At 43.6% G+C, this 24,539-nt stretch overlaps 1 protein-coding gene across 1 annotated transcript in view; it reads left to right on the forward strand.

Annotated features, from left to right (window-relative positions):
* The window catches only part of LOC129832494 (sodium/potassium-transporting ATPase subunit beta-3-like), a 46,317-nt gene that overhangs the window by 14,361 nt on the left and 7,417 nt on the right, over positions 1–24,539 (forward strand). Inside the window, exon 2 of the mRNA XM_055896612.1 lies at positions 18,004–18,132. Coding sequence (XP_055752587.1) covers positions 18,004–18,132 — 129 coding nt within the window. The remainder of the gene's footprint in view (positions 1–18,003; positions 18,133–24,539) is intronic.

Below are 24,539 nucleotides of genomic sequence, written 5' to 3' on the forward strand. Positions count from 1 at the left end.
GTTCCTTACCTTTTCCCCCTCCACTTGCCTCTTCCATTTTTGCGGTAATGCTGCAATTAGTTTGTTGTCATTTTGGGTAGTGCAGACATTTCCATATATCTGTGTTAGCTGCATGTGTGACAAAACTCCACCAGTCCACCAGACCCCCACATGCATGTGTGTTTGAGCACATACACACACCTCACTCCCTTCTTGGCTTCCATGGCAACACCCACGGGAACCTTTCCCCAATAGTATCTTTCCCCCACCGGGAACCACACCTGTTGGCATTCTCACAAACAACCACAACATTGTTTCAATAATATATATGTTCAATAATATAAATGTTTGCACATTTATAAAAAATTCAAATAAAAACGTATTTACATAATTATTCAGACCCTTTGCTATGAGACTCGAAATTGAGTTCAGGTACATCCTGTTTCCATTGATCATCCTTGATGTTTCTACAACTTGATTGGAGTCCACCTGTGGTAAATTCAATAGATAGGACATGATTTCCAAAAGCACACACCTGTCTATATAAGGTCCCACAGTTGAGTGCATGTCAGAGAAAAAACCAAGCCATGAGGTCAAAGGAATTGTCCATAGAGCTCCGAGACAGGATTGTGTCGAGGCACAGATCTGTCGAAAGGTACCAAAACATTTCTGCAGCATTGTGGGTCCCCAAAAACACAGTGGCCTCCATCATTCTTAAATGGAAGAAGTTTGGAACCACCAAGACTCTTCCAAACTGAGTAATCAGGAGAGAAGGGCCTTGGTCAGGGAGGTCACCAAGAACCTGATGGTCACTCTAACAGAGTTCCTATGTGGAGATAGGAGAACCTTCCAGAAGGACAACCATCACTGCAGAACTCAACCAATCAGACCTTTATGGTAGAGCTGCCAGACGAAAGCCACTCCTCAGTAAAAGGCACATGACAGCCCGCTTGGAGTTTGCCAAAAGGCACCTAAAAACTCTCAATGAGGAACAAGATTCTCTGGTCTGATGAAACCAACATTGAAGTCTTTGCCCTGAAACCAAGCGTCACGTCTGGAGGAAACCTGGCACCGTTTTTCAGCGGCAGGGTCTGGGAGACTAGTCTGGATCGAGGGAAAGATGAATGGAGCAAAGTACAGAGCGATCCTTGATGAAAACCTGCTCCCGAGCACTCAGGAACACGACCCTAAGCACACAGCCAAGACAACGCAGGAGTGGCTTTGGGACAAGTCTCTGAATGTCCTTGAGTGGCCCAGCCAGAGCACAGACTTGAACCTGATCGAGCATCTCTGGAGAGACTTGAAAATAGCTGTGCAGCAACGCTCCCCATCCAACCTGACAGAGTTTGAGAGGATCTGCAGGGAAGAATGGGAGAAACTCCCAAATACAGGTGTGCCAAGCTTGTAGTGTCATACCCAAGAAGATGCAAGGCTGTAATTGCTGCCAAAGGTGCTGAAACAAAGTACTGGGTAAAGGGTCTGAGTACTTATGTAAATGTTTTTTTTTTGTTTACCTGTTTTTGCTTTGTCATTATGAGGTATTGTGTGTAGATAGTTTTTTCCCCTCATCAATGTAATACATATTAGAATAAGGCTGGCCCACCCACTTGGTATAGGCCCACCCACTTGGCAGCCAGGCCCAGCCAATCAGAATTAGTTTTTCCCCACAAAAGGGTTACACGTGGCCTGCGGTTGTGAGGCCGGTTGGACTTAATGCAAAATGCTCTAAAACAACATTGGAAGCAGCTTATGGTAGAGAAATTAATATTAAATTATCTGGCAACAGCTATGGTGGATATTCCTGCAGTCAGCTTGCCTATTTTACGCCGACTTAACACTTGAGACATCTGTAGCATTGTGTTGTGTGACAAAACGGCACATTTTAAAGTGGCCTTTTATTGTCCCCAGCTCAAGGTGCACCTGTGTAATAATCAAGCTGCATTAACAGCTTCTTGATATGTCACACTTGTCAGGTGGATGGATTATCTTGGCAAAGGAGAAATGCTCACTAACAGGGATGTAAATAAATGCACAACATTTTTGAGAAATAAGCTTTTTGGGCATATGGAACATTTCTGCGATTTTTATGTATTATTTTTTTTTATTTTTTTATTTCAGCTCATTAAACACGGGACCAACACTTTTACAAGTTGCGTTTATATTTTTGTTCAGTGTAATTGTTTGAAACATGAATGTTTTACTACATATTATGAGGCATGTTTACCCTGCTTCAAAGTAGGCTAGCCAAAATATGACCAAACGTGGAGGCAATTATTTTTATAAAGACTTCCATATGCCATTGAAACCAGTAGCGTATTCCACTCATGTTCTATTGGTTTTCAAATATCCAGCTTTCTTTCATTGTCCAGTAGCGAAAAGGCACAATCTAGTCATATTAGCAACCCATCTTAGTTGTTGCATCCCCTCTTTCAAAATGTTGAATTTATATTTTCATCTATGTCTCATGAAAATGCTTGCTGTTAGGTGAGCTTTTGACAATGGTGTTTTCCCGCTAATTGCATTATGGAACAAACATTCGCTCATAGCCTAACTCAATTTTGTATATCGCGCTGGTCCGTACAATTTACCTTATTTTAGAGCCCAAAAAACGTAATACTTCCAGATCAACTGTAATATCAATACCATTGTAAAGCACAGTTTCTCCCCTTTCCAACAAAGAAGAACAAGAAGGCAATGAGCTCCGTCAGGTCTTTTTAAAAATGGCAGGTGGGGAAGCGAAACCTATTGCGTGATTGTGAGAAAGAGAGATGTCATGTGTGGAAATGGCTTTTTTCACTCAATCGCTCCAATTTATCACCTTATCGCCTCTAAAATGTAAATAAAACACTATAAAGAGTTTATATAATATGTCATCGGGTATAATATGAATCGGGATTTTAGGGCGGTGCTAAAGTGATCTTCAGAAGTAAACAGCGGCTTTTGAGAGTCATGATAGCTTGCAGTGATGATGCAAAAAATGACCAGGTATCCCCTCTTACCCTGTCCCTTTCTTTATTTTAAACGGTGAGAGAAGTGCTACACCTGTAAGACAGAATTAGTTGCTTTATGCGTGCTGTACGTTACGCCATAACATGTCACGATGTCATACAGCGTCAGAGGGGTCCGTTTTTTCAACTTTTCTCCAATACTATAGAGCCATTATCATGTCAATCAACGCATGACTAGAAACGCAGTTCACACCCCAAATTTTGATGTCAACACAGTTGCTACAGTCCTATTAGTTTTCTATGCAGCCTCGTTTGAATGTCGCGGTTGCGCACATTTGTACCGAATGGGGTTAGCGTACGTGCCTTGTGTGCATTGCTGCGCTTATGTGAATAAATAGTAGTTAATCAACATTTTAAGCTAAACGTTCTGATCTTTTTCATAAGCCTCATTGCTTTAAAAAAAAAATGTATATGTAGCCTAGGCCTACTGGTAGTATGAATTGTCTTTTTTTGCACAGAATGACAAGCTGACCACTAAAATAGGTCAATTTGTCTACCATGTGGAATATCAGATTGATAGACCAGGGGTGTCAAACTCATTCCACGAAGGGCCGAGTGTCTGCGTGTTTTTGGTTTTTACTTTAAATTAAGACCTAGACAATCAGGTGAGGGGAGTTCCTTACTAATTAGTTACCTTAATTCATCAATCAAGTACAAGGGTGGAGAGAGAACCCGCAGACACTTGGCCCTCCGCGGGAATGAGTTTGACACTTGATATAGACTAGTGATTTTGCTGTTCACTACTCGTCTTGTTGGCTGAGGGAAAACTACATGTGAACAGTTATTCTGAACATCTTCAAATGCGCATTGGAGTTCGGTAAAAAGGATGCACGCAGTTGCATCCCCGATTTGCATTTTCTGTTGAGCCGAATTACCATAATATAAATGTGATTTCTGTCATTCTGAGCACCGTGTGTTCTAAATTAAAATGCCGCTGCTCCGACTCCACATTTCCCTAATGGAAACCCTGCAATAATGGTATTTGGATCGTTTGTCCAGATTTACAATAAATGATCTGGCGATCATACCACTCATAAAATCATTCAAATATTCACCAATGTTCTATATAAATCCACAAGATAGAGGAGTACAGTAGCTGATAGGCAGCGGAGAGGCCAGCTGTGTCATTGCACATGAAACAGCAGTGTATACACACAGCTCAAAAAGCTCCCCTATTGATCTTGCTTAGGGACAATACAATTGTCCTACATACTGTAGACTAGCCTAAGGGAAAGGGGAGATACCTAGTCAGTTGTACAATTGAACGCATTCAACTGAAATGTGTCTTCCGCATTTAACCCAACCCCTCTGAATCAGGTGCAGGGGGCTGCCTTAATCAACATCCACGTCTTCAGCACCCAGGGAACAGTGGGTTAACTGCCTTGCTCAGGGGAAGAACAACAGATTTTTACCTTGTCAGTGGGGGATTCGATCCATGGCCCAATGCTCTAACCACTAGGCTACCTGACACACCAAAGCGGGTGAGCAATGCATTATGGTCATTGTAGTTTATTGCCACGTTTCGGTTACTGGCCCAACGCCCTAAACCAACACTCTAACTACTAGGCTACCTGCCGCCCACCGCAATCCAATAACTGCATTATTGTTTTTAAGTGAGTACAACTCTACTTTGGCCTGTAAACTGCAGTGAAAATATAATTTGAATAATGGCTTCAAAACCCTGTTATTTAAACGTTTCATTCCATTTGGATCAGTTATGGGTCCACGCAACATAATATAGAAAGGCACAGTTGCACGAGTCTGACTGTAATTTTTTTTAAACTTCTGATACTGATGCACTGTCTGTTGCCCATCATCATTCTCCCAAGTCGTCACATAGGCCTATGTTCCAAAATATTTGTCATTTAACTTTTAAAATGGATTGCCGTTTAAGGTGTGGCATTAACACAACTAGACACAATGTTTTATTCTGATTAGACTACTTCAAAAGTCTGCTTTAGGCTACCGGTGCATGTTCATCCACTCCGATGTAATTCCAGCATCCAAACGGCCATTTGATTAATGCAAATAGACATCTGTTACAAAACACAAACGTTTAACGACATTAGGAGATTGTTCAACCAAGCCTTCGATTACTGAGTAGGGAGAGATGTGTTTGTCAAGATTGACATACGTGATTGAGGTATTGAAAACGCAAACTAGGATGATAAACTCTCAAAGTCAGAAATCGGGTATGTAGGTATGCGTTACTTGTTGGTTGAGTGGAAAATGTGTTGCATATATTTTATATAATTATAAATATAGCATGAAAATGTTAAGTCTGATTTCCCCCTAACTGATCATTGTTTGCAGCCGGCTCTGATCGTAGTGTAATGAGACAGGCTGGGCGAGTGAGCTTGTCCGTCCGTGGTGGTCGGCAAGTGTGACTCTGTCCTGGACTGGGATTAGATTTCAGGTTAAAAGGAAATGGCTGGTTTGAGTCACAGGTCATTTATTTCCATGTTCATACCAGGCCCATGATGCATGAACCAGGCTGGTGTGTGTATTTGCATATTTGTGTTCCTCCACGTGTGTGTGTATGTTGACATGGGTGCATGGGAAAAAGTATGGACAGCGCCAAGGCCTGTGGTCTCATGCTGTCAATTTACAGAAGATATAAAATGTTCCCAAAGAGCTGTCTGATTGCCCACCACGTGTTCTTGGCATTCCTTGGGCTCTGTAATGTACACCTCCACAGCCCTGGTCCCCACTACCCCAGGGATACATTGAAACAACGCACCCGTAGTCCTCACACACACATACAAACACTCCTCTGATGCTCACTCTTCCTGACACACACACACACCCCACCCCTAGTCTTCACTTTCCCTGGGACACCCACCACACCCCTAGTCCCCAGCCCCTCTGACCCTCTCCCTTGGGTATTAATAACCCCCAAGGCACATCACTGAAGAGGGTCACAGCCACACAAAGAATGTGGTTGACAAGGTTCAGTTACAGCCAACCAAGTAAAGAACGTGAGCAGTTGAAAAGATGAGGTGAATTGGCCCAGACAAAGTTTAATTAACACGTTAAAAAAAATGCACTAATTTCAATTTTTTACATGTATGAAATATCAGACAAATTACAGATAGCCCATCTGGAGTCTCTATGGTCCATCAATGTCTGACTAAATACAAAAAGTACAGTACCAGTCAAAAGTTTGGACACACCTACTCATTCAAGGGTTTTTGTTGATTATTACTATTTTCTACATTGTCAAATAATATTGAAGACATCAAAACTATGAAATAACACATATGGAATCATGTAGTAACCAAAAAGTGTTTAGCAAATCAAAATATATTTTATATTCTTCAAAGTAGCCACCCTTTGCCTTGATGACAGCTTTGCACACTCTTGGCATTCTCTCAACCAGCTTCACCTGGAATGCTTTCCCAACAGTCTTGATTGGAGTTCCCATATATGCTGAGCACTTGTTCGCTGCATTTCCTTCACTCTGCAGTCCAACTGATCCCAAACCATCTAAATTGGGTTAAGGTCGGGTGATTGTGGAGGACAGGTCATCTGATGCAACACTCCATCACTCTCCTTCTTGGTCAAATAGCCCTTACACAACCTGGAGGTGTGTTGGGTCATTGTCCTGTTGAAAAACAAATAGTGCCACTAAGTGCAAACCAGATGGGATGGCGTATCGCTGAAGAATGCTGTGGTAGCCATGCTGGTTAAGTGTGCATTGAATTCTAAATAAATCACAGACAGTGTCACCAGCAAAGCACCATCACACCACCTCCTCCATGCTTCACGGTGGAAACCACACATGCAGAGATTATCTGTTCACCTTCTCTACGTCTCACAAAGACACGGCAGTTGGAACCAAAAATCTCAAATTTTGACTCATCAGACCAAAGGATAGATTTTGACTGGTCTAATGTCCATTGCTCGGGTTTCTTGGCCCAAGCAAGTCTCTTAATATTATTGGTGTCCTTCAGTAGTGTTCTTTGCAGCAATTCGACCATGAAGGCTGAACAGTTGATGTTGAGATGTGTCTGTTACTTGAACTCTGAAGCATTTATCTGTGCTGCAATTTCTGAGGCTGGTAACTCTAATGAACTTATCCTATGCAGCAGACGTAACTCTGGGTCTTCCTTTCCTGTGGCCCTCATGACCAGTTTCATCATAGTGCTTGATTGTTTTAGCGATTACACTTTAAGAGACTTTCAAAGTTCTTGACATTTTCTGGATTGACTGACCTTCATGTCTTAAAGTAATGATGGACTGTCATTTCTCTTTGCTTATTTGAGCTGTTCATGCCATAATATGGACTTGGTCTTTTACCGAATAGGGCTATCTTCTGTATACCACCCTACCTTTTCACAACACAACTGATTGGCTCAAACGCATTAAGAAGGAAAGAAATTCCACAAATTAACTTTTAACAAGGCATACCTGTTAATTGAGATGCATTCCAGGTGACTACCTCATGAAGTTGGTTGAGAGAATGCCAAGAGTTTGCAAAGCTGTCAACAATGCAAAGGGTGGCTACTTTGAAGAAATCTCAAATTTCAAATATTTTTTGATTTGTTTCAATACCTTTTTGGTTACTACATGATTCCATATGTGTTATTTCATAGTTTTGATGTCTTCACTATTATTCTACAATGTAGAATAGCCAGTATTTTGCACCAAAACCTGAAGTGTCATTCAAAAGCATTATAAATTATATAAATATGCCTGGATTTAATGAGAGTTTTGATTAGCATGAAAATTCTAATCTGATGCTACCTGAGCCTGAGCCATATATTGACTACATTTTATGGGCCCTACATTAGTGACATTTAATGCCCAAAAAAGCCCAAATGATTGTGCCATTATCCAATACATATATGAGGCTACTGCACATTACGCATGACAGAAAAACATAAAAGCTAATATATGCTCTCTTGGGTAAGTAAATGAAACTAGCTCCAGTAGGCTCTTTTTGAGTGTGAATTGTATTACTGTATTGTATTATACTGTATTATATGAACTAGAATTACACACATCATTCAAACCATGATGAAGCAGAAGAGAACATGCGATTCTGGTGCAGCACATGCGGCCTGCAAATTTACAATTTAAGGCTAGAGAATTTGATTTCAATATTAAATATAATTGGGCCGATTTGTATAATTAGTAGGCTGACACATATATACATTTTACATTTACATTTAAGTCATTTAGCAGACGCTCTTATCCAGAGCGACTTACAAATTGGTGCATTCACCTTATGACATCCATATACAGTACCTTTCATAATATTTCCGCTAATGTTATTAGCCTACCTCTTTCCCTCTCTCTATCGTTGCTTCATTCCTTCCGTTTTAAATGAAATATATTGTGTTGTCCTTATCTTCATCATTCTAATGACATCCTTAAGTATTATAGGACTAGAATTAGATGCAGAAGGCTTTCACTTCTCTCCACGAAGATGGAATGGTTGTAAGTATACATCTTCTTCAGGCTAGGGTCTATTTTCCTGAATTTCCGCCTGACTGACATGCCCAAAGTAAACTGCCTGTTACGCTGGCCCAGAAGCCAGGATATACATATAATAGTTTGTAGAAATGTTAAAATAATGTATGAAACATTAACACAATTGATATGGCAGCCGAAAATACAAAGAAAAAAACTACCGGAAATGTTTTATAATGGAAAGCTATGGGTTATATGTAATTCCAGCTCCCAGATTGCATTTCCTATGGCTTCCACTAGATGTCAAAAGTATTTGTTCATTGTTTCAGGATTGTTTCTTCAAAAACGAGCAATAATTTTGAGTTTTTGTACAAAGAGTCCTGGTACAATATCAGTCTGTTGGCGCGCGACGAAGAGGACGCGCGCTTACTAATTTTCCTTTTCTATTGAACATACTTCTTTCCCTATGAAATATTATAGTTTATTTACATTCTAGGATACAATATAAAACATAGTGTAGCGGTAGCTTTTTGGATGCCTTTGTCTGCATGTTGAACGAGTGGATTACTGAAATCGATGGTGACAACTAAACAGACGTTTTGGGATATAATGGGATATAATGGATTTTATCTAACAAAACGACCATTCATGTTGTAGCTGGGACCCTTGGGATTGCAAACAGAGGAATATTTTCAAAAGTAAGTCATTTATTTAATCGTTATTTGTGATTTTATGAAGCCTGTGCTGATTGAAAAATATGTTGATGTGGGGCGCCGTCCTCAAACAATCGCATGGGATACTTTCGCTGTAAATCCTATTGTAAATCAGACACTGCAGTTAGATAAAAAATAATTTAAGCTTTTAAACGATATAAGATACTTGTATGTTCATAAATGTTTAATATTAAGAGTATTTATTTGAATTGCGCGCCCTCCAATTTCACTGGATGTTGTCGACAGGTGTCCCGCTAGCGAGACACCTAGACTTAAGAAGATTTATGGGTCTGAATAAATAACTGCTATAGCCTACCGCCATTGCACGTTCGCTCTTCTTTCAAACTACCCAAGAGTTCTATTTGCTGCTGTATTTAACATTCAGCAAAAAAGAGCTTGCGTCCCTCTTAGAATAGTATAAGAAATGCAAAGAAATATATATATAATTTTAGTCTAGCTTTTCCTGCATGGGACTCCAAGAGCTAAGGAGCATATTTTAAAGAGTGGCCAGCGGAGCACAGGTGCTTATGTATTGTGCTTAGAGACAGAGGCCATAAGTTATACGCTTATTATGCATAACCCATCATTAATTAGCTAAATATAAGGCTAATACTACATTGAATGTATTACCTGAAAGAGGTAGACTAGGACATCTATAGATAGGGCTGTATATGAATCTAGAACAGGATGAAATATTTTGGATGAGTTGATGGAGGGAGAGAAAGACTGCGAGAGAGTGCTCGCGCGTGCACTGATTTAAAGCAACGATATTCAAGTGATAGGCCGTTTTAAAACAAAGTGACCCCCAAAAGTCAGATGGAGATGGGTACATTAGGCACACATTCGGTCTTTATATTACTGTAGCATAGGCCATGCTGCAGCAAATGTAGGCCCACCTGTCACAAGAAAAAAAGTTACTATGATGAGATGATAGGTCTTCATGCATTGTGAACTGAGCTCCATCCTGAGATGGTCTGTCCCTACGCTGAGCGTTGATTCATCATGCCGAGGCGGTAGAGAAGCCTGATTTTAACTTATTGGTTTCTCGCAGTTATTTATCCCGGGAAAATGGAATGGTTTTGGCCGGTAAATCTCGGTAACCGGGTTCCCGTCATTCAACCGTAAATGGCAGTGATTAACCTCTTTGAATGCATATTAGTGCTCCCAATGTCAGATGGTGTTAATGGGTTCGGGACGAAGAAGCCTGTGTAAGAGAGTTGGGGGGTGAGGAGAGGCTGTCAAGGTGAAGGGAGCAGGATTATGTCAAATTCAATCAAATGTAAGAAGGGCTTTATAAATACATCAGCTGATGTCACAAAGTGCTGTACAGAAACCCAGCCTAAAACCACAAACAGCAAGCAATGCAGGTGTAGAAGCACGGGGGCTAGGAAAAACTCCCTAGAAAGGCCAAAACCTAGGAAGAAACCTAGAGAGGAACCAGGCTATGAGGGGTGGCCAGTCCTCTTCTGGCTGTGCCGGGTGGAGATTATAACAGCACATGGCCAAGATGTTCAAATGTTCATAGATGACCAGCAGGGTCAAATTATAATAATCACAGTGGTTGTCGAGGGTGCAACAGGTCAGCACCTCAGGAGTAAATGTCAGTTGGCTTTTCATAGCCGATCATTCAGAGTATCTCTACTGCTCCTGCTGTCTCTAGAGAGTTGAAAACAACCGGTCAGGGACAGGTGACAGAGTAGGGGGACCTGGAGTGGAGGAAGTTAATTGAGAGTGATGCAGTTCACCGAAAGGTGAATAAGTGTGTGTGAGTGTAGTGGAGAGGATTTGGAGATCTTTGAGACAGGGACAGAGGGAATAGATGGAGAGCATACTTTGAGGTCATGGTATTACATGAAGGGAGGTTTTGTTGAACCTGTATTTAATCCAGGGAGCCCTTTCTCCCAAAGTGTGCACTTGTTCACTTCCCCTCATTGATTTAAAAAGAATGGACCTGGTATAAGAAACGTGGTGGAAACTGTCCAGCCCATGATTACACCGATTCAATGCTTTTATGAGGAGTGCACAATGCACACTTGGGGAGAAAGGAGATATGATTTAGATGCAGGGAGTGTACTGTGCGGTATGCGGGTTCGATGAGGGTAGTGGGAGTACCGACCAGAAAGAGTGTAGGAGACAAGTGCTGCTCTTGCAGTGTTCAATTAATGTGGATGGCAGTGAGTGTAGGAGGAGTGTGTGGGTCAGAGTTGTGGTATTTGAGTAGCTAAAAGGGATACCTTCCCATCGCAGTGTGCTGGAGCTTCTTGTCTTTAAAAGACCATGAGTAGGGCATGGGTGTTTTTCCTGATCGCGTGGCCTGACTGGGAAAAACTCAAAGCTCCAGTTGGTTAAATCAAGTAGATTTAAAGCGTGGGTCTCAACTCATTACAAAATGAGGCAAGCGCACACATAGCTGGTCAGAAAACACTCCTGGGCCCTAACCATGAGAGCAACATACTCCCATGAGGAAAGCTAGTAAGTGGTTCGGGTAAGGTTAGGTTGAGGCGTGCTGGTGATTGGTTAAGATAACGGTTCAGGTTATCCACCAGAACTCCTAATGAATATGAACCTCCCTTCGCCCTCTGCTCCTTGCCTCCTCCATCTCTTCCACTGCAGGCTGATGGTTGATTGAGTCGAGGCCAGGATCAATGCTTTAACAACTGCAGAGCAGACGCTAGGCCACGCCAGCTCAGCCTCTCCCTCCCTGACTCCAAAGAGCAGGGGTTGCGTCCCAAAAGGCTCCCTATTCCCTATATATATATATAGTACGCTACTTTTGATCAGGGTTCAGGCTCTGGTAAAAAAAAAGGGAAAAAAGGGTGCACTATATAGGGAATAGGGTTCCATTTGGGACATAGCCCAGGCTTCCTGAAAGGTCACACTCAGCTATTCTGAGGAGATGAAAGCACTTGGCATCCCAGTACTGCTTCTCAGTCCTAATGACCAATGATTGTCCGATGGAAATGGCTTTCTAATGCTGGCTGTTTTTTTGGGGGTGTGGTGTGACTGGCTACATCCCGACTGTGCTCCAAGAGGATGTGTCGGAGTGTCAATCCTAATTTCAGTTATAGATTCACAAGTGGTCGAATGGATTTCCAGCATTTTGTTAAGACATAAAAAAGACAGGTCTATCTGATTTAACCGGGGTGGATTCTACATTGATCTTACATGAGCCTGCCATCTAAAGATGTGCATGCATGCGTGTGTCAGTCTTGCACTAACGCTGTGATAGATGATGGATGGGAGTGTGTGTGTGTGTGTGTGTGTCTGCGTGCGTGCGTGTGTGTATGTGTCTGTACATATCCAAATGCGTGTGTGCATGAGTGTATCTGTGTGTGTGTGTGTGTAGCTCTGATCAATCTGACACTCCCTACCCAGCTCTTCTCTTCCTCAGGCCAGTGCTGTGCCATCACTTATCTGTCCTCCCCCACGCTCTATTTATAGACGCACAGCTTACCTCAGAGGCTTCAGGAAATAAGCAATGCATCTATAATTAAACAGAAGCTCTCTCTGGCTCAATTTTTGTTTCTCTCGCATACCATCTCTCTCCATCCGTATATTGTTTTCCCTGCATCCTGTCTTCTCTTTATGCGATAGCTCTTCGTCTGTGTTTACATGTGTTTTTTTTTGTTGGTCTATCTAGGCTACGTCTCTCCATGAAGATCTTTCTGTAGCTCATTCAACCACTTCCTGCCTTTCTCACCCCCCCTATTTTCAACTGTTTCCTTCATTTTGTATCTCTCTCTCTCCTCTTTCTTTGTATTCCCCTCCCTCTTTCTTGCTCTGTAACTTTATTGCCCTGTACTATCAATCAATCGAATGTATTTATACAGCCCTTTTTACATCAGCGGATGTCACAAAGTGCTGTACGGAAAACCCAGCCTGAAACGCCACACAGCAAGCAATGCAGATGTTGAAGCACGGAAAAATAGCTGTGAGTGGGCTCTTCCCTGAACCTCAGTGTTTCTGTCGAGGTACCATGCGTGGTGTAATAGTGACTCTCCACCATAGAGATATAGTATATACAGCGTCTATATATAATGTATCTTTTAAGCAAGCTCTCTGTTCTTCATCCATTAGACACCAGGGAAATCCCCCTGAAGCCAGGACAGCGGAGTCCCTTCCCATCTTCTGAAAGCACCTGAAACCCCACCTCTTTCAAAGAGCCTCTTAAATACTCACCTGAATCCCTACGTCTTCAAAGAGCCTCTTAAATACTCACCTGAAACCCTACTTCTTTCAAAGAGCCTCTTAAATACTCACCTGAAACCCTACCTCTTCAAAGAGCCTCTTAAATACTCACCTGAAACCCTACTTCTTTCAAAGAGCATCTTAAATTCTCACCTGAAACCCTACCTCTTTCAAAGAGCATCTTAAATACTCACCTGAAACCCTACCTCTTTCAAAGAGCATCTTAAATTCTCACCTGAAGCCCTACCTCTTTCAAAGAGCATCTTAAATTCTCACCTGAAACCCTACCGCTTTCAAAGAGCATCTTAAATACTCACCTGAATCCCTACTTCTTTCAAAGAGCCTCTTAAATACTCACCTGAAACCCTACTTCTTTCAAAGAGCATCTTAAATTCTCACCTGAAACCCTACCTATTTCAAAGAGCATCTTAAATACTCACCTGAAACCCTACCTCTTTCAAAGAGCCTCTTAAATACTCACCTGAAACCCTACTTCTTTCAAAGAGCCTCTTAAATACTCACCTGAAACCCTACCTCTTTCAAAGAGCCTCTTAAATACTCACCTGAAACCCTACCTCTTTCAAAGAGCATCTTAAATACTCACCTGAAACCCTACCTCTTTCAAAGAGCCTCTTAAATACTCACCTGAAACCCTACCTCTTTCAAAGAGCATCTTAAATACTCACCTGAAACCCTACCTCTTTCAAAGAGCATCTTAAATACTCACCTGAAACCCTATCTCTTTCAAAGAGCCTCTTAAATACTCACCTGAAACCCTACCTCTTTCAAAGAGCCTCTTAAATACTCACCTGAAACCCTACCTCTTTCAAAGAGCATCATAAATACTCACCTGAATCCTTACCTCTTCAAAGAGCATCTTAAATACTCACCTGAAACCCTACCTCTTTCAAAGAGCATCATAAATACTCACCTGAAACCCTACCTCTTTCAAAGAGCATCATAAATACTCACCTGAAACCCTACCTCTTCAAAGAGTATCTTAAATACTCACCTGAAACCCTACCTCTTCAAAGAGCCTCTTAAATACTCACCTGAAGCCCTACCTCTTTTAAAGAGCATCTTAAATACTCACCTGAAACCCTACCTCTTTCAAAGAGCCTCTTAAATACTCACCTGAAACCCTACCTCTTTCAAAGAGTATCTTAAATACTCACCTGAAACCCCACCTCTTCAAAGAGCCTCTTAAATACTCACCTGAAACCCTACCTCTTTCAAAGAGCATCTTAAATACTCACCTGAAACCCTACCTCTTTCAAAGAGCATCTTAAATACTCACCTGAAACCCTACCTCTTTCAAAGAGCATCTTAAATACTCACCTGAAACCCTATCTCTTTCAAAGAGCCTCTTAAATACTCACCTGAATCCCTACCTCTTCAAAGAGCCTCTTAAATACTCACCTGAAATCCTACCTCTTTCAAAGAGCATCTTAAATACTCACCTGAAACCCTACCTCTTTCAAAGAGCCTCTTAAATACTCACCTGAAACCCTACCTCTTCAAAGAGCTTCTTAAATACTCACCTGAAACCCTACCTCTTCAAAAAGCATCTTAAATACTCACCTGAAACCCTACCTCTTTCAAAGAGCATCTTAAATACTCACCTGAAATACTGAACCAACACAATTGCACTTGTTTTTGCTGATAGCTACTTTATTGAGGAAAAGTGCACTTACTATGCCTGTGATATGTGGTCGTCCCACCTAGCTATTTTAAGATTAATGCACTAAGTCGCTCTGGGTAAGAGCGCCTGCTAAATTACTCAAATGTAATGTCGCCGTCCTGTCATCTACACTATATCCCAGCCTGCTCTCAGATCTGTATAGGCTTTTTTTAACGACTCTGATCGTCAATGTCACAATTTTTTTAATAATACAGGTTCTTGTATGTATGTATGTATGTATGTATGTATGTATGCTCAAGAATAAATGTAATGGATCTTAAAACAGGTTTGTTGACTGAAACACTGGTTTAACTTGAAATCGACATTGGTTTGTCTTGTGGGACTTATAAGAATACCTGTGTGCTGGAGTTTTTTAAAAGGACAACTGTCTTTTCTGTCACTGTCATGATGTCACACGTCCTTAGCTGATCTCTCTCTCTCTCTTTTTCTTTTTTTCTCAATTCAATTCAATCCAAAGGGCTTTGTTGGCATGGGAAACATATATGTTTACGTTGCCAAGGCAAATGGTATAGACAATAACCAAAAGGGAAATAAACAAGGAAAATAAACAATAAGTCAACATTAGACTCAACAAAAGTTTTAAAAGAATGTAGACATTTCAAATGTTATACTATTGGCTATGTACGCTGTTGTAACAATGTGCAAAAAGTTGCAGTATGAAAGGGAAAATACCTGAACAGATGAATATAGGTTGTATTTACAATGTTGTTTGTGCTCCACTGGTTGCCCTTTTCTCATGGCAACAAGCCACATATCTTGCTGATGTGATTGCACACTGCGAAATTTCGGGATGGGAGTTTATCAATGTTTGATTTGTTTTCTAGTTCTTTGTGGGTCTATGTGATCTGTGGGAAATATATGTCTCTCGTGTGGTCGTACATTTGGTAGGAGGTTAGGAAGTGTAGCTCAGTTTCCACATCATTTTGTGGGCAGTGGGCACGTAGGCAGACCTGGCTCTCAAGAGAAGACGGGCTATGGCGACCTCTCTAAATAGCAAGGCTCTGCTCACTGAATCTGTACATAGTCATAGCCAATAAATAAAAAAATTGGGGTCAGTCACAGTGGTCAAGCTCTCTCACTCACTCACACACACACACACACACACACACACACACACACACACACACACACACACACACACACACACACACACACACACACACACACACACACACACACACACACACACACACACACACACACACACACACACACACACACACACACACACACACACACACACACACACACACACACACACACACACACACACACACACACACATACTGTGCTGGCCCTGATATTTTCTTTCACATTGTCCTCTCCAGCATGGTTTCATGAACTATGGTGGATGCTTAACCAGGCTTGTGCAGTACATTTTGGCTCGGATTGGCTCAGTAGTTATTTAGTTTATTTCAGCCTGGAGAGTGTCTGTGGAGAGAGTAGCATCAGTAGGGCTTAGGGCTCTATTCAATCTGTATCACTGAAGCGTTAAAGATTGTCGAATAGAAATGTAAAGGTGATTTCCGATTTGAGCCGACTTATGCAGGGTATACGGTGAACGCAGTCTTTTTCAATCATGCTGTAACGTTGAACTTCCGCGATACGGATTTAGTAGAGCCCCCAGTTTGATATGGCCAAAATGGACATTTGACAGAGATTCATAGGAGAATTAATTGATTTACAATGAGATTGAAAGTGGTGAGGTGCTTTGTCACAAAGAGTAAATCTTTTTCTGTCTCTCTTGCTCTCTATATAAACACACACTCACACTCACACAGCTATGTCTTTTCATACTTGTGAGGACATTTTGGGGTCCAACAATTGATTCCCATTCAAAATCCTAACCCTAACCTTAACCCCTAACCGTAGTTACAACCCTTTCCTGCAGTCAAATGACCAAATCACCCTCTAGTGGCCTCATGGGTGGTGTGTTATCAATATTTTTCATAATTATTTACAAAAACCTGCCGAAAGTCTGGTGTTTCTATGTCAAACGGTTCTGTTATATTTCAGTCTTCTGCAATGTGTAATATTTGGATGCAAACTCAAAATGTCATACATTTAATCTCTATATCTGACATGGTACAGGTGTCTTCTTCTTTGTTTTAAGCCCATAACCATGTGTGTGAGGTGTATACTTTTGTTTCAAAGAAGATGTATTAAAGACTACCAAGAAACACCGGGATTTAGCCCACTGCAGTAAAATGTTAAACGTAACCCTAATTCTAACCATAACCCTAAACCTAACCCCTAAGCCTAAAATATCCTTTTGACAAGTGAGGACTGGAAATGTGTCCTCACTTTGTATTTTTGTTGGTTTACTCTTCTTGTGAGGACTTCTGGTACTCACAAGTAAAGTAAAACATGTACTGTCACGTTCTGACCCTAGTTCTTGTGTGTATCTGTTGTTTTGTTGGTCAGGACGTGAGCTGGGTGGGCATTTCTATGTGTTGTGTTTCTATGTTGGGTTAAAGGGTTGCCTGGTATGGCTCTCAATTAGAGGCAGGTGTTTGGCATTTCCTCTGATTGAGAGTCATATTAAGGTAGGTTGTTCTCACTGTTTGTTTGTGGGTGATTGTCGCTGTGTCTGTGTTTATTGCACCACACGATACTGTCTCGTTCGTTTTTCCTGTTCATTGCGTGCGTCGTTATATGTAGTTTGCATGTTCAGGTCAGTCTACTTTGTTTGTTATTTTGTAATATTTCAAGTATAGTTCGTGTCTAATAAATTCATTATGTCTATATGCCTTGCTGCACATTGGTCTTCCGATCCCTCTCTCCTCTCCTCTCCTCGTCTGAGGAGGAGGAAGAAGTAGACAATTGTTACATGTACACACACACACACACACTGTTGAACTTGCAACATAATTATGGGGACAAAAAATCAAGTCACATGACTTACACTGATGGGAAGAATAATTTTGATCTGTTGTGCCAAGATTGTGTGATTAACAGAGTCATTGTTTTCTCTTTCTCTCTTTCTCTCTCTCCTCAGCCCTGATATTGCTTTTCTACCTGGTCTTCTATGGGTTCCTGGCAGGGATGTTCACGCTCACCATGTGGGTCATGCTGCAGACACTGGATGACAACATTCCTAAGTACCGCGACCGAGTGGCCAGTCCAGGTGACTTATTACGCTGCAGCAAAACAGACACTCAACCTAAACAGAATAGTGCTCATATTGAAATTCAACCATTCACTTACTCTTTCTCTCTCTCGTGCTCTTTTGCTTTCTCTCTCTCTCTCAATCTTCCTTTTTCTCTCTCTCTCTCTCTCTCTCTCTCTCTTCACACACACACATAAAATATGAACATGTCCACTCTTTCTCTAACATGTCATTATCTCTCACGGGACTGCGTCGCTTTCCTTTCTCGCTGCATCTGGACTGCTGTGGACACATAGACAAGGCTCCTGCAGAATGGGAGCATGCTCACTCACTAACACCAGAGCTGTCTCTGCTTGCGCCTGGCATACACAGTGTCTCGGACTCTGCTGCCGTGTCCCACTGAAGCCCTTACTGGCTTGACAAACCAAATCCAATTGTATGTGTCACATGTGCCAAATACAACAGGTGTAGACCTTACAGTGAAATGCTTACTTACAAGTACTTAACCAACAATGCAGTTTTAAGAAAAATAAGTGTTAAGTAAAAAATAGATGAGTAAAAAATATAATAAAAATAACAAATGATTAAAGAGCAGCAGTAAAATAACAGTAGAGAGGCTATATACAGGGGGTACCAGTACAGAGTCAATGTGCGGGGGCACAGGATAGTCAAGGTAATTGAGGTAATATGTACATGTAGGTAGAGTTAAAGTGCCTATGCATAGATAATAGAAAGTAGCAGCAGCATGAAAGAGGGGGTTGGACAATGCAAATAGTCTGGGTAGCCGTTTGATTAGCTGTTCAGGAGTCTTATGGCTTGGGGGTAGAAGCAGTTAAGAAGCATTTTGGACCTAGACTTGGCGCTCCGGTACCGCTTGCCGTGCGGTAGCAGAGAGAACAGTCTATGACTAGGGTGGCTGGAGTCTTTGACCATTTTTTGGGCCTTCCTCTGACACCACCTTGTATAGAGGTCCTGGATGGCAGCAAGCTTGGCTGCAGTGATGTACTGGGCTGTACGCACTACCCTCTGTAGTGCCTTGCGGTTGGAGGCAGAGCAGTTGACATACCAGGCAGTGATGCAACCAGTCAAGATGCTCTCGATGGTGCAGCTGTATAACTTTTTGAGGATCTGAGGACCCATGCCAAAACTTTTCAGTCTCCCGAGGGGGAATAGGATTTGTCGTGCCCTCTTCACGACTGTCTTAGTGTGCTTGGACCATGTTAGTTTGTTGGTGATGTGGACACCAAGGAACTTGAAGCTCTCAACCTGCTCCACTACAGCCCGTCGATGAGAATGGGGGCATGCTCGGTTCTCCTTTTCCTGTAGTCTACAATCATCTCCTTTGTCTTGCTCACTTTGAGGGGGAGGTTGTTGTCCTGGCACCACACTGTCAGGTCTCTGACCTCCTCCCTATAGGCTGTCTCATCGTTAGCGGTGATCAGGCTTACCACTGTATTGTCGTCAGCAAACTTAATGATGGTGTTGGAGTCGTGCCTGTCAATGCAGTCATGGGTGAACAGGGAGTACAGGAGGGGACTGAGCACGCACCCCTGAGGGGTCACAGTGTTGAGGATCAGCGTGGCAAATTTACATTTACATTTACATTTAAGTCATTTAGCAGACGCTCTTATCCAGAGCGACTTACAAATTGGTGCATTCACCTAATGACATCCAGTGGAACAGCCACTTTACAATAGTGCATCTACATCTTTTAAGGGGGGGGGGGGGGGGCAGAAGGATTGCTTTATCCTATCCTAGGTATTCCTTGAAGAGGTGGGGTTTCAGGTGTCTCCGGAAGGTGGTGATTGACTCCGCTGTCCTGGCGTCGTGAGGGAGTTTGTTCCACCATTGGGGTGCCAGAGCAGCGAACAGTTTTGATTGGGCTGAGCGGGAACTGTACTTCCTCAGTGGTAGGGAGGCGAGCAGGCCAGAGGTGGATGAACGCAGTGCCCTTGTTTGGGTGTAGGGCCTGATCAGAGCCTGAAGGTACTGAGGTGCCGTTCCCCTCACAGCTCCGTAGGCAAGCACCATGGTCTTGTAGCGGATGCGAGCTTCAACTGGAAGCCAGTGGAGAGAGCGGAGGAGCGGGGTGACGTGAGAGAACTTGGGAAGGTTGAACACCAGACGGGCTGCGGCGTTCTGGATGAGTTGTAGGGGTTTGATGGCACAGGCAGGGAGCCCAGCCAACAGCGAGTTGCAGTAATCCAGACGGGAGATGACAAGTGCCTGGATTAGGACCTGCGCCGCTTCCTGTGTGAGGCAGGGTCGTACTCTGCGGATGTTGTAGAGCATGAACCTACAGGAACGGGCCACCGCCTTGATGTTAGTTGAGAACGACAGGGTGTTGTCCAGGATCACGCCAAGGTTCTTAGCGCTCTGGGAGGAGGACACAATGGAGTTGTCAACCGTGATGGCGAGATCATGGAACGGGCAGTCCTTCCCCGGGAGGAAGAGCAGCTCCGTCTTGCCGAGGTTCAGCTTGAGGTGGTGATCCGTCATCCACACTGATATGTCTGCCAGACATGCAGAGATGCGATTCGCCACCTGGTCATCTGAAGGGGGAAAGGAGAAGATTAGTTGTGTGTCGTCTGCATAGCAATGATAGGAGAGACCATGTGAGGTTATGACAGAGCCAAGTGACTTGGTGTATAGCGAGAATAGGAGAGGGCCTAGAACAGAGCCCTGGGGGACACCAGTGGTGAGAGCGCGTGGTGAGGAGACAGATTCTCGCCACGCCACCTGGTAGGAGCGACCTGTCAGGTAGGACGCAATCCAAGCGTGGGCCGCGCCGGAGATGCCCAACTCGGAGAGGGTGGAGAGGAGGATCTGATGGTTCACAGTATCGAAGGCAGCCGATAGGTCTAGAAGGATGAGAGCAGAGGAAAGAGAGTTAGCTTTAGCAGTGCGGAGCGCCTCCGTGATACAGAGAAGAGCAGTCTCAGTTGAGTGACTAGTCTTGAAACCTGACTGATTTGGATCAAGAAGGTCATTCTGAGAGAGATAGCAGGAGAGCTGGCCAAGGACGGCACGTTCAAGAGTTTTGGAGAGAAAAGAAAGAAGGGATACTGGTCTGTAGTTGTTGACATCGGAGGGATCGAGTGTAGGTTTTTTCAGAAGGGGTGCAACTCTCGCTCTCTTGAAGACGGAAGGGACGTAGCCAGCGGTCAGGGATGAGTTGATGAGCGAGGTGAGGTAAGGGAGAAGGTCTCCGGAAATGGTCTGGAGAAGAGAGGAGGGGATAGGGTCAAGCGGGCAGGTTGTTGGGCGGCCGGCCGTCACAAGACGCGAGATTTCATCTGGAGAGAGGGGAGAGAAAGAGGTCAAAGCACAGGGTAGGGCAGTGTGAGCAGAACCAGCGGTGTCGTTTGACTTAGCAAACGAGGATCGGATGTCGTCGACCTTCTTTTCAAAATGGTTGACGAAGTCGTCTGCAGAGAGGGAGGAGGGGGGGGGAGGGGGAGGAGGATTCAGGAGGGAGGAGAAGGTGGCAAAGAGCTTCCTAGGGTTAGAGGCAGATGCTTGGAATTTAGAGTGGTAGAAAGTGGCTTTAGCAGCAGAGACAGAAGAGGAAAATGTAGAGAGGAGGGAGTGAAAGGATGCCAGGTCCGCAGGGAGGCGAGTTTTCCTCCATTTCCGCTCGGCTGCCCGGAGCCCTGTTCTGTGAGCTCGCAATGAGTCGTCGAGCCACGGAGCGGGAGGGGAGGACCGAGCCGGCCTGGAGGATAGGGGACATAGAGAGTCAAAGGATGCAGAAAGGGAGGAGAGGAGGGTTGAGGAGGCAGAATCAGGAGATAGGTTGGAGAAGGTTTGGGCAGAGGGAAGAGATGATAGGATGGAAGAGGAGAGAGTAGCGGGGGAGAGAGAGCGAAGGTTGGGACGGCGCGATACCATCCGAGTAGGGGCAGTGTGGGAAGTGTTGGACGAGAGCGAGAGGGAAAAGGATACAAGGTAGTGGTCGGAGACTTGGAGGGGAGTTGCAATGAGGTTAGTGGAAGAACAGCATCTAGTAAAGATGAGGTCAAGCGTATTGCCTGCCTTGTGAGTAGGGGGGGAAGGTGAGAGGGTGAGGTCAAAAGAGGAGAGGAGTGGAAAGAAGGAGGCAGAGAGGAATGAGTCAAAGGTAGACATGGGGAGGTTAAAGTCACCCAGAACTGTGAGAGGTGAGCCGTCCTCAGGAAAGGAGCTTATCAAGGCATCAAGCTCATTGATGAACTCTCCAAGGGAACCTGGAGGGCGATAAATGATAAGGATGTTAAGCTTGAAAGGGCTGGTAACTGTGACAGCATGGAATTCAAAGGAGGCGATAGACAGATGGGTAAGGGGAGAAAGAGAGAATGACCACTTGGGAGAGATGAGGATCCCGGTGCCACCACCCCGCTGACCAGAAGCTCTCGGGGTGTGCGAGAACACGTGGGCAGACGAAGAGAGAGCAGTAGGAGTAGCAGTGTTATCTGTGGTGAGCCATGTTTCCGTCAGTGCCAAGAAGTCGAGGGACTGGAGGGAGGCATAGGCTGAGATGAGCTCTGCCTTGTTGGCCGCGGATCGGCAGTTCCAGAGGCTACCGGAGACCTGGAACTCCACGTGGGTCGTGCGGGCTGGGACCACCAGGTTAGGGTGGGCGCGGCCACGCGGTGTGAGGCGTTTGTATGGTCTGTGCAGAGAGGAGAGAACAGGGATAGACAGACACATATTTGACAGGCTACAGAAGAGGCTACGCTAAAGCAAAGGAGATTAGAATGACAAGTGGGCTACACGTCTCGAATGTTCAGAAAGTTAAGCTTACGTAGCAAAAAATCAATAAAATTACAAATCTTATTGACTAAAATGATATAGTACTGCTGGCTGGTGAAGTAGCCTGGCTAGCAGTAGCTGCGTTGTTGAAAGTGAAGCTGGCTAGGTGACCTCGACAGTTTCTCTAAATTTCTCTAAACTACACAATTATCATGGATACAAGGACAGCAAAGACAACTAGCTAACACTACGCTAATCAAGTCGTTCCGTTGTAATGTAAGTTTCTACAGTGCTGCTATTCGGTAGAAGTTGGCTAGCTAGCAGTGTTAGCTAGCAGTGTTGGCTAGGTAGGAGGACAGCAGCGCGGCAGGCGAAACTAGCTGGCTAGCTAACCGATAATTACTCAAAGTTACACAATTATCTTAGATACAAAGCTAGCAAAGAAAACTATGTAGCTAGCTAACACTACACAAAACAAGTCGTTCCGTTGTATTGTAATCGTTTCTACAATGCTCTTCGGTGGCAAGCTGGCTAGCTAGCAGTGATGGCTACGTTGCGTTAATTTCGAACGAAAATAGCTCGCTAGCGAACCTCAATAACGACGCAATTATGTTTGATAAAAGACGGCTATGTAGCTAGCTAAGATCAAACAAATCAAACCGTTGTACTGTAATGAAAATGAAAATCAGACCGTTGTACTATAATGAAATGTAATGAAAAGTTATACTACTATTCGGTAGACGGTGGACGTTAGCTAGCTGCTGGGCAGATAGCAGTGGACAACGAGACGACGAAATACGATAATTACGCAGTTATCTTTGATACACAGACGGCTATGTAGCTAGTTAAGAAGAAATTGCTAAGGTTGGACAAATTAAATCGTTGTACTATAATGAAATGTAATGAAAAGTTATAAAAGTTATACTACCTGCAGAGCGAATGCAGAGCGAATGCAAATGCGACCGCTCGCCCCAAACCGGATAACAGGTATACAGATGTGTTTTATCCAGTTGCAGAGGGAGGTGTTTAGTCCCAGGGTCCTTAGCTTAGTGATGAGCTTTGAGGGCACTATGGTGTTGAACGTCGACTTGCAGTCAATGAATAGCATTCTCACGTAGGTGTTCCTTTTGTCCAGTTGGGAAAGGGCAGTGTAGAGTGCAATAGAGAATGCATCATCTGTGGATCTGTTGGGGCGGTATGCAAATTGGGGTGAGTCTAGGGTTTCTGGGATAATGGTATTGATGTGAGCCATGACCAGCCTTTCAAAGCACTTCATGGCTACAGACGTGAGTGCTACAGGTCGGTAGTCATTTACACAGGTTACCTTAGTGTTCTTGGGCACAGGGACTATGGTGGTCTGCCTGAAACATGTTGGTATTACAGAATCAGTCAGGGATAGGTTGAAAATGTCAGTGAAGACACTTGCCAGTTGGTCAGTGCATGCTCAGAGTACACGTCCTGGTAATCCATCTTGTCATGTGGCCTTGTGAATGATGAACTGTTTAAAGGTCTTACTCACATCGGCGTGATCTTACTCACATGGAGAGTGTGATCACACAGTCGTCCAGAACAGCTGATGCTCTCATGCATGTTTCAGTGTTACTTGACTCGAAGCGAGCATAGATGTAATTTAGCTCGTCTGGTAGGCTATTGTCACTGGGCAGCTCTCGGCTGTGCTTCCCTTTGTAGTCTGT

Source organism: Salvelinus fontinalis, chromosome 33, assembly GCF_029448725.1.
Source record: "Salvelinus fontinalis isolate EN_2023a chromosome 33, ASM2944872v1, whole genome shotgun sequence".
NCBI classification, from domain to species: Eukaryota; Metazoa; Chordata; class Actinopteri; order Salmoniformes; family Salmonidae; genus Salvelinus; species Salvelinus fontinalis.